The sequence below is a fragment of the Ahaetulla prasina genome, chromosome 1, assembly GCF_028640845.1.
Source record: "Ahaetulla prasina isolate Xishuangbanna chromosome 1, ASM2864084v1, whole genome shotgun sequence".
Classification (NCBI taxonomy): domain Eukaryota; kingdom Metazoa; phylum Chordata; class Lepidosauria; order Squamata; family Colubridae; genus Ahaetulla; species Ahaetulla prasina.
The window spans coordinates 240,697,935-240,713,004 of record NC_080539.1 but is presented as its reverse complement, the minus strand read 5'-3'; the positions used below and the strand labels follow the sequence as shown (position 1 = coordinate 240,713,004).

General features: G+C 42.5%; 1 protein-coding gene across 1 annotated transcript in view; it reads left to right on the top strand.

Annotated features, from left to right (window-relative positions):
• The first annotated feature begins 12,109 nt into the window (after window positions 1–12,109).
• The window catches only part of GPR39 (G protein-coupled receptor 39), a 199,522-nt gene continuing 196,561 nt past the window's right edge, over window positions 12,110–15,070 (top strand). Inside the window, exons 1-2 of the mRNA XM_058194276.1 lie at window positions 12,110–12,256; window positions 12,546–13,414. Coding sequence (XP_058050259.1) covers window positions 12,556–13,414 — 859 coding nt within the window. The 5' untranslated portion in view covers window positions 12,110–12,256; window positions 12,546–12,555. The remainder of the gene's footprint in view (window positions 12,257–12,545; window positions 13,415–15,070) is intronic.

The window sequence follows — 15,070 nt, the reverse complement described above, 5'->3', positions numbered from 1 at the left end:
TTTCAACGTTAGATAGGAGTTTTATAAAATAATGGATCCTTTACTATATGTAAATTCCACTGCTTCACCTCATGGCTGGGTTCATATGTTATATTCACGTAGCCTCCACCTGGGCAAATGCATTCCAGTCTAACATTTTATGCTTATGGTTCAGTGTGGCCTGCAAACCCAAAAAGCAAGTGGAAGTGAGCATTCAAGTTTCTTTCCAACTCTTATTTTCACTTCTAGCTTAGCTGCAGTGTATTGGAAATCACAGACATTCAGGTGTTTTGTTTTGTTTTTGAAAAAAAAATATTTTTATTTTTTACAAAAACCACATACAAATCTTTTGAACAAGATATCAATCAGGTACATAATTAAAAACTTTTCAAATTTCACCCCTTCATTGTATTGTTTATCCAATTTTTTTCTCTTCCCCTCTTAAAATTTTATTATTTGCACATTTCTATCAAAACATCTGTTCTACCCCTTTATCCTGAATGGTATTGAATCAAATCTTCATTAAACAAAATACAGCCATACTTATCCCTAATGTTATCAAAGACAGACCAGTAACAAAAAAAGATAAAAACAAGGTAATCTCTAAAAAATTCTCTCCTACATTAAATCTCACCTTAATTTCAAAAAGGTCTCCCATCACTTATTATTTCACAAACCCATTCCAAATAAGAAAAAAATTAAAATAATAAACAAGATTAAAAAGAACAAAATGAAAAGGAGCAAACATATCCCATTTCTCACATAATTCCATAGTTATATTCAAATATTCTATTTTTTTATTATTATTATTTATTAGATTTCTAGACCGCCCTTCTCCCGAAGAACTCAGGGCAGTGTACAGCCAGGATAAAACATAAACAATATACAATTAAAAACTGAATTAAGAAACTTATTATACAATTGGCCAAAACATTAAAATATTTAAAATCTAAAAACCCAATTTAAAACATAAATATTTTCATATTTGGTGGACTTGTAAGGATATAAAGGCCTTTTGAATAAAAATTTGGTGGATTTTACAAAATGTTTTGAAAAAGAAGATAAAGTTCCTGCCGCAATTTTTTTTGTTGGGAATTATTACGGACTGTACAGTAATTGAGACTAAATTGATTTTAAATCTAATAACAGCAGCAAGATTACTAATAGGACAATATTGGAAGAAAAAAGAAGTACCTACAATAGAAGAATGGATATTGAAAGTTGCCAATTTGGCTGAGATGGCGAAGATATCAGCCTTTTTGAAAGACAATACGCAAGAAAGATACTTAAAGGAATGGAAAAAATGGATTGACTATATTCAACGTAGATATCAGACTAAGAGTTATCAGACTGTTTTGAATGATTATGATGTATTATTTTGATTGTTTTCGGGGGAAGTTAGGAATTGATGATTGTAGGGGTATAATTAAGTTGGGACTAAAATTTTTTAGCATATGTTTGTTTTATTTTTAACTATACCTTGTGCTCGTTCCGGGAAGTCGGGGGGGGGGGGGTACGGGGGTTGTGAAGGGAGGGGGGAGGGGAGGTGGGGGGAAAGGGGGGGAAAATTTTCTGTAAAACTTTTTGAATAAAAAAAAACATAAATAGAATTTAGAAATTTAAAAATTTAAGCAGTTTAGGAAAAACTTAAGCCAGCCCCGTGCGAATAAACAAATACGTTTTCAATTCGCGGCAAAAGGTCCGAAGGTCAGGTATTTCGCATAAACCAGGGGGAAGTTCATTCCAGAGAGTAGGAGCCCCCACAGAGAAGGATCTTCCCCTGGGGGCCGCCAGCCGATATTGTTTGGCGGACGGCACCCTGAGAAGTCCCTCTCTGTGTGAGCGTATGGGTTGGTGGGAGGCATGAGGTAACAGTAGGCGGTCCCGTAAGTACCCAGGCCCCAAGCCATGGAGCGCTTTGGAGGTGGTAACCAAAACCTTGAAATGCACCCGAAAGGCAACAGGTAGCCAGTGCAGTCTGCGCAGGAGAGGTGTTACATGGGAGCTATGTGGAACTCCCTCTATCACCCATGCAGCTGCATTCTGGATCAACTGAAGCCTCCGAGTGCACCTCAAGGGGAGCCCCATGTAGAGAGCATTGCAATAATCCAGGCGAGAGGTAACGAGAGCATGAATGACTGTGCATAAGGCATCCCGATCGAGGAAGGGGCGCAACTGGCGAACCAGGCAGACCTGGTGAAAGGCTCTCCTGGAGACGGCCGTCAAATGGTCATCAAACGACAGCCGTGCATCCAGGAGAACACCCAAGTTGCGCACCCTTTCCCTTGGGGCCAATAACTCGCCCTTGACAGTCAGCTGCGGCTGCAGCTGACTGTATCGGGGTGCCGGCATCCACAGCCACTCCGTCTTAGAGGGATTGAGCTTGAGCCTGTTCCTCCCCATTCAGACCCATACGGCTTCCAAACACCGGGACAGCACTTCGACAGCTTCGTTGGGGTGGCCCGGGGTGGAAAAGTACAGCTGAGTGTCGTCAGTGTACAGCTGATATCTCACCCCAAAGCCACTGATGATCTCACCCAATGGTTTCATATAGATGTTGAACAGAAGGGGCGAGAGAATCGGCCCCTGTGGCACCCCACAAGTAAGGTGCCTCGCGGTCGACCTCTGCCCCCCTGTCAACACCGTCTGTGACCGGTCAGAGAGATAGGAGGAGAACGACCGATAAACGGTGTCTCCCACTCCCAACCCCCCCAACCGGCACAGCAGGATACCATGGTCGATGGTATCAAAAGCCGCTGAGAGGTCTAACAGGACCAGAGCAGAGGAATAACCCCTGTCTCTGGTCCTCCAGAGATCATCCACCAATGTGACCAAAGCTGTCTCCGTGCTATATCCGGGTCGGAAGCCGGACTGGAACAGGTCTAGATAGACAGCTTCATCCAGGTATTGGGGTAGCTGCCATGCCACAGCACTCTCTACAACCTTCACAATAAAGCGAAGGTTGGAGACCAGACGGTAATTATCTAAAATAGCTGGGTCCAGGGAAGGCTTCTTGAGGAGGGGTCTCACCACTGCCTCCTTCAAGGCGGCAGGGAAAACCCCCTCCAACAAAGAAGTGTTGATAAGCCCCTGGAGCCAGCCTTGTGTCACTTCCTGTGAGGCCAGCACCAACGAGGAAGGGCACGGGTCCAGTAAACATGTAGTGGTGTGCAGCCTCCCCAACAACCTGTCCACGTCCTCGGGAGCCACAAGGTCAAACTCATCCCAAACAATCTCAACAAGACGCGACTCCGCCCTCTCACCCGGATCATCCCAATTTCGGTCCAAGCCATCCCGGAGCCGAACGATTTTATCATATAGATTACCACTAAACTCCTCAGCACGTCCCTGCAATGGGTCATCCCGCACCTCCTGATGTAGGAGAGAGCGGGTCACCCGAAACAGGGCGGCCAGGCGGTTATCTGCTGACGCAATGAAGGTGGAAGCGTAGGAATGCTTCGCCTCCCTCATTGCCACTAGGTAGGTCTTAGAATAAGACCTAACTAGTGTTTGGTCAGCTTTGGAACGGCTGGACCTCCAAACACTCTTCTCCGGCATCTTCTCTGGCGTTTCATCTCCCTCAGCCCCTCGGAAAACCAGGGGGCCCACCGAGATCTACGCCGGGTCAGAGGCCGCAAGGGCACGACACGGTCCAAAGCTCCAGCCGCGGCCCGTTCCAGGCCACAACTAGTTCTTCAGCCGTGCCGTGGGCCAGGTCCTCAGGAAACGGCCCAAGCTCCATCAGGAACCTCTCCGGGTTCATCAGACGCCTGGGACGGAACCAACGTATTGGTTCCATCTCCCTGCAGTGATGGGTAGCGGTCTGAAAGTCCAGGCGAAGGAGAAAATGATCTGACCGTGACTCCCGTTCTGTTTCTAAATCATCTAATTCCAGATCATTTAGCCACTGTCCAGAGATATAAATTAGATCCAGTGTGCCTCCTCCAGTGTGCGTAGGGCCATCAATTACTTGAATCAAGTCCAAGGCCGTCATGGAAGCCTGGAACTCCCGAGCTGCCGTCAATGACAAGCTGGTCGATGGTAAGTTAAAGTCCCCCATGACTATAAGTCTGGAGGTCTCAACTGCCACCCCGGCAAGCACCTCCAACAACTCGGGTAGGGCTGTAGTCACGCAGCAAGGAGCCAGGTACGTGATCAACAAGCCCAACTGATTCCTATGGCCCCACTTCACAAAGAGGGATTCACAACCGGCAATCTGAGGTACAGTGGCCTCCCTTGGCTCTAGACTTTCCCTAATAACAACCGCTACCCCCCACCCCTATCTTGGGCTCTCGGTTGATGAAATGCTCGGAAACCCGGAGGGCACAACTCCACAAGGGGAACCCCCCCCTCTGGGCCCAACCAGGTCTCTGTAATGCCCATGAGGTCCGCGGACTCCCCCTGAACAAGATTACAAATCAGGGGGGGCTTATTTACCACGGACCGAGCATTACATAGCATCAACCGAAGACCCAAGCTCTGAGGACCATGACCGCCCAGGGAACGGGTGAAGACTGAGGGGCCGGAGCACGTGATCACTTTAAGACAGCGAGCACGTGCTCCCAACACTCGATATGGCCCCCCGCTTCTGCCATATCTGCCTCTCCCACTTACCGTACTCTACTCCTGGAACGAACCCCTCCCCCTCTGCCTTCGGACCAGATGGCGTAGTGCCGCGAACAAGCACGAGGGCTGGACCCCTCCTCGACGGGTTATTCCCCCCACCCATTGTATCCCTCCCCCCCTTAAAAACCCCCTCTCTAAAAACCTATTTAAAAACCCCCAAAAATTCTTCTTGGCCGCATGCCACCTCTCTGGGTCCCAAGACCCTTCATTAAGGTAGGCCCTCGATAACCTGGAGGGCCATTCCTGCGAGGTGGGGGAAATAATTTTATCTCAAATTATTTCAATTTCACTAGATATGCTTAAAAACTGCACATTTTCTTAACTTATTAGATTCCTTGTTACCCCATTCCTCCTCTTCTCAACATTTTTATAATCCTCTAATCTTTAACATAAATTTTAGTTTTACATTATTATATCATGCTTTTTATATTCTTCTCTATCATTGCTGCATGCAGCTCATTTCTTTAATATTCCAGTTCTGTAATCATTTCTTATATTTCTTGCTTAAATGACAGTTGTATACTTCTTATTGTCCATTGTTTTCTACTTTATTCTTTGATGTTATGGATCTTAAAGGTCAGCCATCTGGTTACAACAATCCTCCTTTGAAGCTGTCCTGAAATCACAAAGATATTTCCCTCCTATATTTCTTCCTCTGCCTTTAGGTGTCAGTCTTTAGTGTTGTTTTCTGTTTTATTCTTTGATGTTATGAGTCTTAAAGGTCATCCATCTAGTTGCTGAAATCCTCCTTTGAAATTGTCCTGAAATCATAAAGACATTTCCCTCCCATATTTCTTCTTCTGCCTTTAGGTGTCAGTCTTTAGTCTACAGTTACAATCCACAATTAACAAAGTATCCATTTTTGAGCCACACCTTTTTTTCTTTTTGTTTCAGTTTGTTGCCTCTTTTCAGTCCTGTTTAAATAGTTTCATTATAATCCTTTAAATCCAAATTTATAAAGAATAGAGGAACTGGGAGATGCTCAATTAAAATCCATTTTTAAAATCTTAATTAATTCCTCTCTTTTTTCTTCTTGCTTATAATCTTTAAATAATCAATAAAAACCTCCAAACTTCTCCGAAGTCAATTTTAATTAAAAGTCATATTTTTCTCTGTTTCCTCTATTCAATTAGGGCTCTAGACTTAGGTTCCAACCCAACTTTTGTCAGGTTTTAGGTATCATTAATTATTTCCTTCCATTTTCATTTCCTGTTTAAATTAGCCGCTATTTCTCAATTTTTCTTTAAATGCTTGTTGGCAAAATTGCTCCTAGTGCCTCTTCATGAGCTGGTATTAACTCACCCGGCTTCAATATCTTGTTCAGTACTTATGCTTTATCCTCCTGCCTGTTCTTGTGGCTGTCCCGACTTCAGGCACGTGGTGATGGCTGCGGTCCTCCTCGCTGGGTCAAGGGGAAAAAGCCGGAGCTACAGGGAATTTGCAGCTTCCCTGTCTGCTCCAACGGCTCCCTCATTGTTTGCTGCCCCTACAGGGCAGCTATGGTCCAGAACGGACCCCCATATCGAGGGGATTTTTGGCACTCACCCCAGAGCTCTTGGGGTTCGTGTCCGTTCCGTCATGATGTTGGCCAGGCCTCCCCAGACATTCAGGTTTACAGATTGCAATGCGGAAGGGATGCAGATTTGGGAAATGGGGCAGTTTCCCACTTGATAGGAAATTTTCCTGCTCCCCTCCTTACTTTCCTCCCTCTGTCTTTTTCAAAGAAGACCACCGTAGTACCATGACATTTTAAATGGAGACATTTTAAATTGAGCTTAATGTGTGGTGCTAACTAAGGTAAAGATTGACTTGGAGACTGAACGGAGCCAGAAGGGGCAACTGTGCAGCTTACCCTCCTGCAAGTTACATTTGTGAAGAGGGCTCTGGACTCAGAAGCAACTCAGGAAAAATAATAAAAAGGGTGATTGCTTAATTTGGACAAAAATTGTCTATTTGTTTATTTATTTATTTATTTATTTATTTATTTATTTATTTATTTATTTATTTATTTATTTATTTATTTATTTATTTATTTATTTATTTATTTATTTATTTATTTAATTGGATTTTTATACCGCCCTTCTCCCGAAGGACTCAGGGCGGTTTACAGCCAGATAAAATAGAACAAGAATAAATACAAGATAAAAATAATATTTAAAAAACTTATTAAATTGGCCCAAATTAAAATATAATTAAAACAGTAAAACCCAATTTAAAACTAAAATCCTACGCCACTCCTGCGTGAATAAATAGATATGTCTTCAGCTCGCGGCGAAAGGTTCGAAGGTCAGGAAGTTGGTGGAGTCCTGGGGGAAGTTCATTCCAGAGAATGGGAGTCCCCACAGAGAAGGCCTTTCCCCTGGGGGTCGCCAGCCGACATTGCTTGGCGGACAGCACCCTAAGGAGTCCCTCTCTGTGAGAACGCACGGGTTGGTGGGAGGCAATCAGTGGCAGTAGGCGGTCCCATAAATAACCCGGCCCTATGCCATGGAACGCTTTAAAGGTAGTAACCAGCACCTTGAAGCGCACCCGAAAGACCACAGGTAGCCAGTGCAGCCTGCGCAGGAGTGGTGTCACATGGGAGCCACGAGCGGCTCCCTCTATCACCCACGCAGCTGCATTCTGGACCAACTGGAGCCTCTGGGTGCTCTTCAAGGGGAGCCCCATGTAGAGAGCATTGCAGTAATCCAAGCGAGAGGTAACAAGAGCATGAGTGACCATGCATAGGGCATCCCGGTCAAGGAAGGGGCGCAACTGGCGAATCAGGCGGACCTGATAAAAAGCTCTCCTGGAGACGGCCATCAAGTGATCTTCAAAAGACAGCCGCCATCCAGGAGAACGCCCTAGTTGTGCACCCTTTCCATCGGGGCCAGTGACTCGCCCCCAACAGTCAGCCGCGGATGCAGCTGACTGTACCAGGGTGCCAGCATCCACAGCCACTCCGTCTTGGAGGGATTGAGCTTGAGCCTGTTTCTCCCCATCCAGACCCGTACAGCTTCCAGACACCGGGACAGTACTTCGATAGCTTCGTTGGGGTGGCCTGGGGTGGAGAAGTACAGCTGCGTATCATCAGCATACAGTTGGTACCTCACCCCAAAACCACTGATGATCTCACCCAGCGGCTTCATATAGATGTTGAACAGGAGAGGCGAGAGAATCGACCCCTGCGGCACCCCACAAGTGAGGCATCTCGGGGTCGATCTCTGCCCCCCTGCCAACACCGTCTGCGACCGATCAGAGAGATAGGAGGAGAACCACCGATAAACGGTGCCTCCCACTCCCAAACTCTCCAACCGGTGCAGCAGGATACCATGGTCGATGGTATCGAAAGCCGCTGAGAGATCTAATAGGACCAGGGCAGAGGAATAACCCCTATTCCTGGCCCTCCAGAGATCATCAACCAACGCGACCAAAGCTGTCTCCGTACTGTATCCGGGCCGAAAGCCGGACTGGAACGGGTCCAGATAGACAGTTTCATCATCTAAAGCGGGGATGGGAAACTATGGCTCTTTTATGACTTGTGGATTTCAACTCTGAGAATTCTCAGAATTGTCAACTCTCAGAATTCCTGAGCCATTCCCTACCTCTGATCTAAAGTTACTATTATTATGAGGGGCAGCTTTCTTTCCCCGGAGCTTAATCTCAGTTGTAAAAAGAAAAGAAGAAAAGAAGACAACATAACAAACAGCATAGCAAAATCAAAATAGTTTTCCTTATAGATTTTCTTACTGAACAACCTAGGAAATTTCGTTAGTTCTCCCTTAATCTCATTCCAAGTGATTTGGGGAGCAAGATAAAGATATAACAAAGAATTTTAAAAACTACGTGATTCCTGACTTACAACAATGGTTGCTATATATATATATTTATATATATATATATATGTATATATATATATATAGCAACCATTGTACATATATATATATATATGAACTTTAGTGACCTAAATATTAAAAGAGTAGCCTTCTACACCTTTAATAGTTGAGTACAAGCTGTGTCAAGGGAAACTCCTTATTTTATCCAGCTATTAAAAGTACAAGACTCTTGTGTCTCTTGGCACTTACCACCCAATCAATACCAAGAAACATAGTGATACATCATTACAGCACTGTATTTGCACAACACACTAAGTCTTAATTAAGTCAGCCAGATCCGTGGGAGGGGAAAGGAGAATGGTAGCAAGGGGCCATGTGTGAGAATTTAGGAAGGCAAAGAACACTGATGTTTTTACTCTGTACTATTTTAAATTCTCTTATTAGTAGGTTTCACATTTTTTTTTACATTTCAGTCACATTTTTTTTTACATTTTATGTAAAAATGAATGCAGTTTTGCTGTAAACTATTTTGAATAGTCCCATTCAAAGTAACCCATGCGCATGTACTAATTCGAAGTCTACCTTGCTGAGCTAGAAGGGAAATTGTTTAGATAGAGTTTGCTGTCTAGATAGAGTGTCCATAGCACTCTGATCATTTTTTTTTATTTATTTATTTATTTATTTATTTATTTATTTATTTATTTATTTATTTGTCACAACAATATATATAAGCATAAGCATGGAATAACTATACAAATTGGATACAATCAAAGGGAACAGTAGGACAGGAACGGTAGGCATGTTGGTGCACTTATGCACGCCCCTTTCAGACCTCTTAGGAATGTGGTGAGGTCAATAGTAGATAGTCTTTGGTTAAAGCTTTGGGGATTTTGGGAAGAGACCACAGAGTCAGTAGTGCATTCCAGGCATTAACAACTCTGTTACTGAAGTCATATTTTCTGCAATCAAGATTGGAACGGTTCACATTAAGCTTAAATCTATTGCGTGCTTGTGTATTGTTGCGATTGAAGCTGAAGTAGTCTTCAACAGGAAGGACATTGTAACAGATAATTCTATGAGTTAAACTCAGGTCATGCCGAAGGCGGCGGAGTTCTAAATTAGTTTAGAATGCATAAAATTTAAAAAAATCTGTCAACTTAATTAAAGCCATTTACAACAAACTATGGTACTTTGTTAACAAAAACAGTTCCTTCCCCCCAAAAATGTGTCCATCTGAGTGCCATTTGTTTCCCCCAGTCCACATGGGAACTGACTTTTCTGTAAGGACCATATCTACTAGTGTCTTATTCAAAGTTGTCATTTTATTCAAAGTTGTCCACACAGCTGAGTAGATTGAAACCTCCCAGAATAAACCTCTCTGCCTTTTTGGCCTCTTTTGAGTGGGTTAAATGGATTCCATCATCTTTTATTCATGTCTAGCCACACAAATATATGGTGTAAAGCTGAAGATTATTACCATACCATAGGATTATATAGTGATTGGCACTAATATGGTGATATTCTGTGGAATATGATTATGATTGTGGTGTACAGAATATGTTCATTTTCTAACAATTGTTCCCCCAGTAGATAATTCCTGTATTTAAGCACAAATTTCATAGATATGGCTAGCTAAATCTGAACTTATTATTTCTCATAAATTCCTTCTCTCCCGTATCTGTATCAGTGTGCATAAATATTTTATATGTACATTTTTCCAAGTCACAGGATTCCGTATTCCTTTTTACATGTATTTTTCAGCCCATCTTCTCCACCAGAAAACAACTATTTTTTCCCCTACTTATTCCTTCTTAAAATTTATATTATTTCCCCCCAGTTTTGTTGGTAAAACTATATTACAAAATCCTGAGGAGTGCAGATATCGGCAGTTAACTACATTCTGGTTGGGCCATTGGTTCATTGATCTAATTTTATATTGTACATTTTTTCTCTCTGCTCAGCCACAGATGATCAAGCTAGTTGGGGAAAGTTCCTCCTCCTCCTCCTCCTTCTTCCATGACAAGTTACAAAGGAACATCTCTCCTTCTTCAGCTGGTCCCAAGTAGCTTTTAAGAGTTTAGTCACAAAATGGCATCATCCATCAAGGCAAAGAGGGAAGACCAGAGACAAAAGTTGAGATTGAAAATGGGAGTTAAGGATACATTTGTTTGCTGTTTAAAGAGACCATCCTTACTACTTTAACAGGAGGCTACAGAAACATCTGAAAGGGAAGCTTTATTTTAGATTCCTACCCTGAGCAGGAGGTTAAACTCAGTGGCCTTAAATCCTATGATTTTATGGGAACTGAATAGTTTTGACATCACCATTGGGCCTTTCTCAATTCTCTCCAGCCATCCTGGAATCAGCATGAAAATTATGCAGGCATGAAATCTCTCCTGCCTCTATTGGCTCTGTTTCAAGTTCCTGCAAGCATTTGAATTCCTTGCAAGTGAATGTAGTGACAATGCCTAGCTGATTTTCTACATCCTGAGGCTGCCCTTGGATAGGGCGGGGAAAAAGGGCAAAAAGATAACATTAACAGAGTCCTGTTAGATTGCACCTTCAATATTAGCTCCAGGAAATCAATGATAAAGAACTGACACAGCTAAGGAGGACTTAAACCTGTATTATTTGCGGGCCAGGGATGAATAATTTCATTGGCACATGTCAGGAAACAAAATTGTCAGGACATTTTGCCATTGGGCAAAAAGGAGCAGCTAACAGCTTTACCCTAATAATGTGTCTTCCCCCGCGCCTCCGCCATTATAATGATGCATAGAATTTCATTGGCATCAGAATCATTTTTACCAACGCTGGCCCACTAAGGAAGTTTTCCTCTGAGGATTTGGATTTTCAGAAGCTCAACAAAGTACAGGTAGTCCTCGTCTTACGACAGCTCATTTAGTGACTGTTCAAAGTTACAATCACACTGAAAAAAGTGACTTATGACCATTTTTCGCACTTGTGACCATTGTAGCATCCCCATGGTCACGTGATTTACATTCGGATGCTTGGCAACTGACTCACATTTATGACCGTTGCAGTGTCCCGGAGTCATGTGATCCCTTTTGCAACCTTCTGACCAGCAAAGTCAATGGGCAAGCCAGGCTTCACTTAACAGCCGTGTTACTAATTCAAGAACTGCAGGGATTCGCTTAACAAATAAGTCGTAAAATGGACTGCTGCAAACTCACTTAAAAATTTCTCACTTAACAACATACATTCTGGGCTCAATGGTAGTCATAAGTTAAGGACTACCTGTATGTACAACTCTGTCCATAACCACCCAGTGCCAAAACTTTCCATGTAGTCAAGTTCTCTAAAAAAAGTCAAAAATCAAAAACTCTGCTAGGAGATGAGGAAAGCAACTTCCTTTTTTGAACTGACAAGTTATTGCAGAGGTCTGCTTCTCGTCTGCCTCTAAAGCAGAAAAGAGATGAAATTAACGAAGAGGACATTAAAGAAAGCTGTGGGGATGGTGGGATTGTAAACTACCAGACACTGCTGGCAACAGCAACCCAGCTTTGCCGTTCTTAAAACAAGCAGGGAGGGATTTCAGGAAGGGGAACCGTGCCAGAGTATTTATCACTTAGTCAGGTTGCCTCATTCCTTTTCAGCCCGCCTTATCGGCTTCATCAGTGACCACATCCCTTTCACTGTTCGGCTCCAAGTTAATGTTTGACGGAAACTGCTGCCTTTCAGCCACAGGGAACAGATCTTGTGGAAAAGGGCAGAGACTACAACAGTATTCCTGGTCGGGTTAGCTGTCCTTTAGGGAGAACTGGGAGCTGTCTCCAGCATTGAGCATTTCCTGTCTTCTGTCTCACCCAGAACAGGTGAACAAAAAGCTTTCCTCAGTTTGTTTGTTTTTTCTCTCATTGTTGCTAATGTGATTGAGGCAGAGGACTAATTCAATAAGGCCTGGGGTAGGGTGGGGAATGGGAGAGAGGAAAGTGTTATTAAAACTTCACTTCTGTTTGTCCTTACGGTAGAACAAAAGGTTCTTCAAACCAACCGGTCTAGCTATGTTTCAGAGTAAGTTGGTGGGATGTTAACTGTAAGACTGTAGAGAGAGTGACCTTTGGTGACCTGCTTTCTCTTCCTTCTTCCTGTTTCTGTACTTAGTTTTTTACTCATGGGGGCACCAAATGATGAAGAATGTTGGCACCTCATTGATCACAGCCACGTGAAAGACTTTGAAGTAGACAAATGGGTGAAGATCACCCTTGCCCTCATCTATAGCATTATCTTTGTGGCAGGGATCTTGGGCAACAGTGTCACCATCCGGACTTCCAAAATCCTGCAAAAGAAAGGCTACATGCAAAAAGCAGTGACCGATCACATGATAAGTCTAGCATGTTCGGATCTCTTGGTGATCTTACTGGGGATGCCTGTGGAATTCTACAGCATCATATGGAATCCTTTCTCAACCACCAAAGGAGATCTAACCTGCAAGTTGTACAGCTTCCTCTTCGAGGCTTGCAGCTATGCCACTGTGTTACATGTGGCCACCCTAAGTTTTGAGAGGTACATTGCCATCTGCCACCCATTTAAGTTCAAAGCTACTTCTGGAACCTACAAAGTGAAGATCCTCATTGCCTTTGTTTGGATTACATCGGTGCTGGTGGCCTTACCCCTTCTCTTTGCAATGGGGGCAGAGCACCCATTGGTAGACATCCCAGGCCATCGGGGATTGGTCCTCTGTGAAAAATCTAGGTCTCAACGTCTGCCTGAATTCAGTTTAAATGTGACAATATGTACCAATTTATCATCCAAATGGAGAGTCTTCCAGTTTAGTATTTTCACTGCCTTTATTGTGTACATCATAGTATTGGTTTCTGTAACATTTATGTGCCGGAATATGATTAAAGTCTTGATGGTCTACAAGCAAGGAACGGTGGAAGTAAAAGGAAGAGAAAAACAATCCCAATTTCTAAGGAAAAATGAAAGTCCAGAGAGCCGAGGATCCAAGAAACAGACTCTTATCTTTTTAGGTAAGTTCATAATGGAATTACCATACATTGATGGGTGAGGGATCGTGAGCAGTAAGAAATGGGACCATACAGTTACAAAATAAGAAAGAAATGGAAGAGAAAGGATAACCTGAAATGGAAAATTAATGGCAGAATTGAAGTAGGTTCTATCTCTTTTCATATTTACTGTTTCTTATTCATTATGAAAATATTCCTGCTCAGTAGAAAGTAAGTGACACAAAAATTATATGGAGCCTCTGTGATGCAAGCATCATGAATGTGTATTTAAGAAGAATGGATTTATTTCAAGTTGCAGATCCTTTTTCTTTATGTGCAGAATCCAATGCCTGAGTTTTTCATAGCATCTCCTATATGTATCCTAGGACATTTTTTTAACATTATTTAAAGAAAGCTCTCTATTTTTAGAGAGTTGTACAATCGTGCAACCTCCAGATGGTCTCATTGGGTATGGGTTGGAAGTTTCCATCTCTTCAGTTAAGTGTGTCTTTGGGTGAGGATGGAGTTCCTAAAATTCAATTTGCTTTCACAATCATGTTGCTTGGTAACACTGAATTCGTCTCCCTTAGATAAACAGAACAAAGTTTGATGACCTTACAGCACTTTATAAGCAACAAGAAGGGAAGGATGAAATGGGGGTCTAAAATAGGAAGTATGATAAATATATTGATCCATGTACATTTGAAATTCTCTGAAAAAACAACCCAGGCAATTATCTGAAATTCCTATCTTTGCAATACAGACCTTGTCAGAAATAAAATATATCTGAATTTGGCAGGATTTACCATACATCCAGGAAAGAAGGTTAAGGCTTACTGACATGGGTTACAATCTTGAGCATCAAACTTGGAAAAAGACAGTTAATAATAATGCTAACAATATATTGATTTGTATAATCTTAGGTTTTGCAAAAGCAATTTGTACCATATATCCCATCCATTTCTACCATAATCGATTTCTACCATATACTGTATGGGTGGCTATATAAATGTGATTAATCAATTGATCCAGACTTTCAGAAAACTGGCCCCAAGATGTATATTTAACCTTGCTACTTTATTTCACTGGCCATGCTTCTTTGTCTTTAATATAACCCTATCATGTAAATCTTTCCTGGTACATGCTGAATTTCTCTCACCTGGATATGCATTGAGGCTACCATACATGGACTGTAAAGATCTAGATCAGGGGTGTCAAAATGACGGCCCATGGGCCAGATGCGTCACGCACTGGCCACACCCACCTCAGCTCTGCAAATGGGAAAAACGTCATGAAACATCACAGCAACATGAACCGGCGAGTTTGACACCCATGATCTAGATAATCAGTGGTTAACAACTTTGTGGTTATCTGGCGCTCATCCACATATTTCCGGTTATAGTAATCGTAACCAGGGGTTCAGATGAAGATGTCAGTTTTTCAGGTTCTAATCCTTGGGATTATTCATCTTTGCAGGATTTATATACGAATAGTCATGTCACTTTTGAACTACTATGCTTGTTCAGATCTCTCTGTGTGTATGTCAGGATATATAGTTACGTGCTTGGTAGAAACCATGCAGTTGCCCAAAACTTTTAGGTGGAGATTATAAATAGAGCATGCAATTGAAGGTATTGGATTAGAGGTAGTTAAAAAGATAATCATTCTTTCTTCACTTTC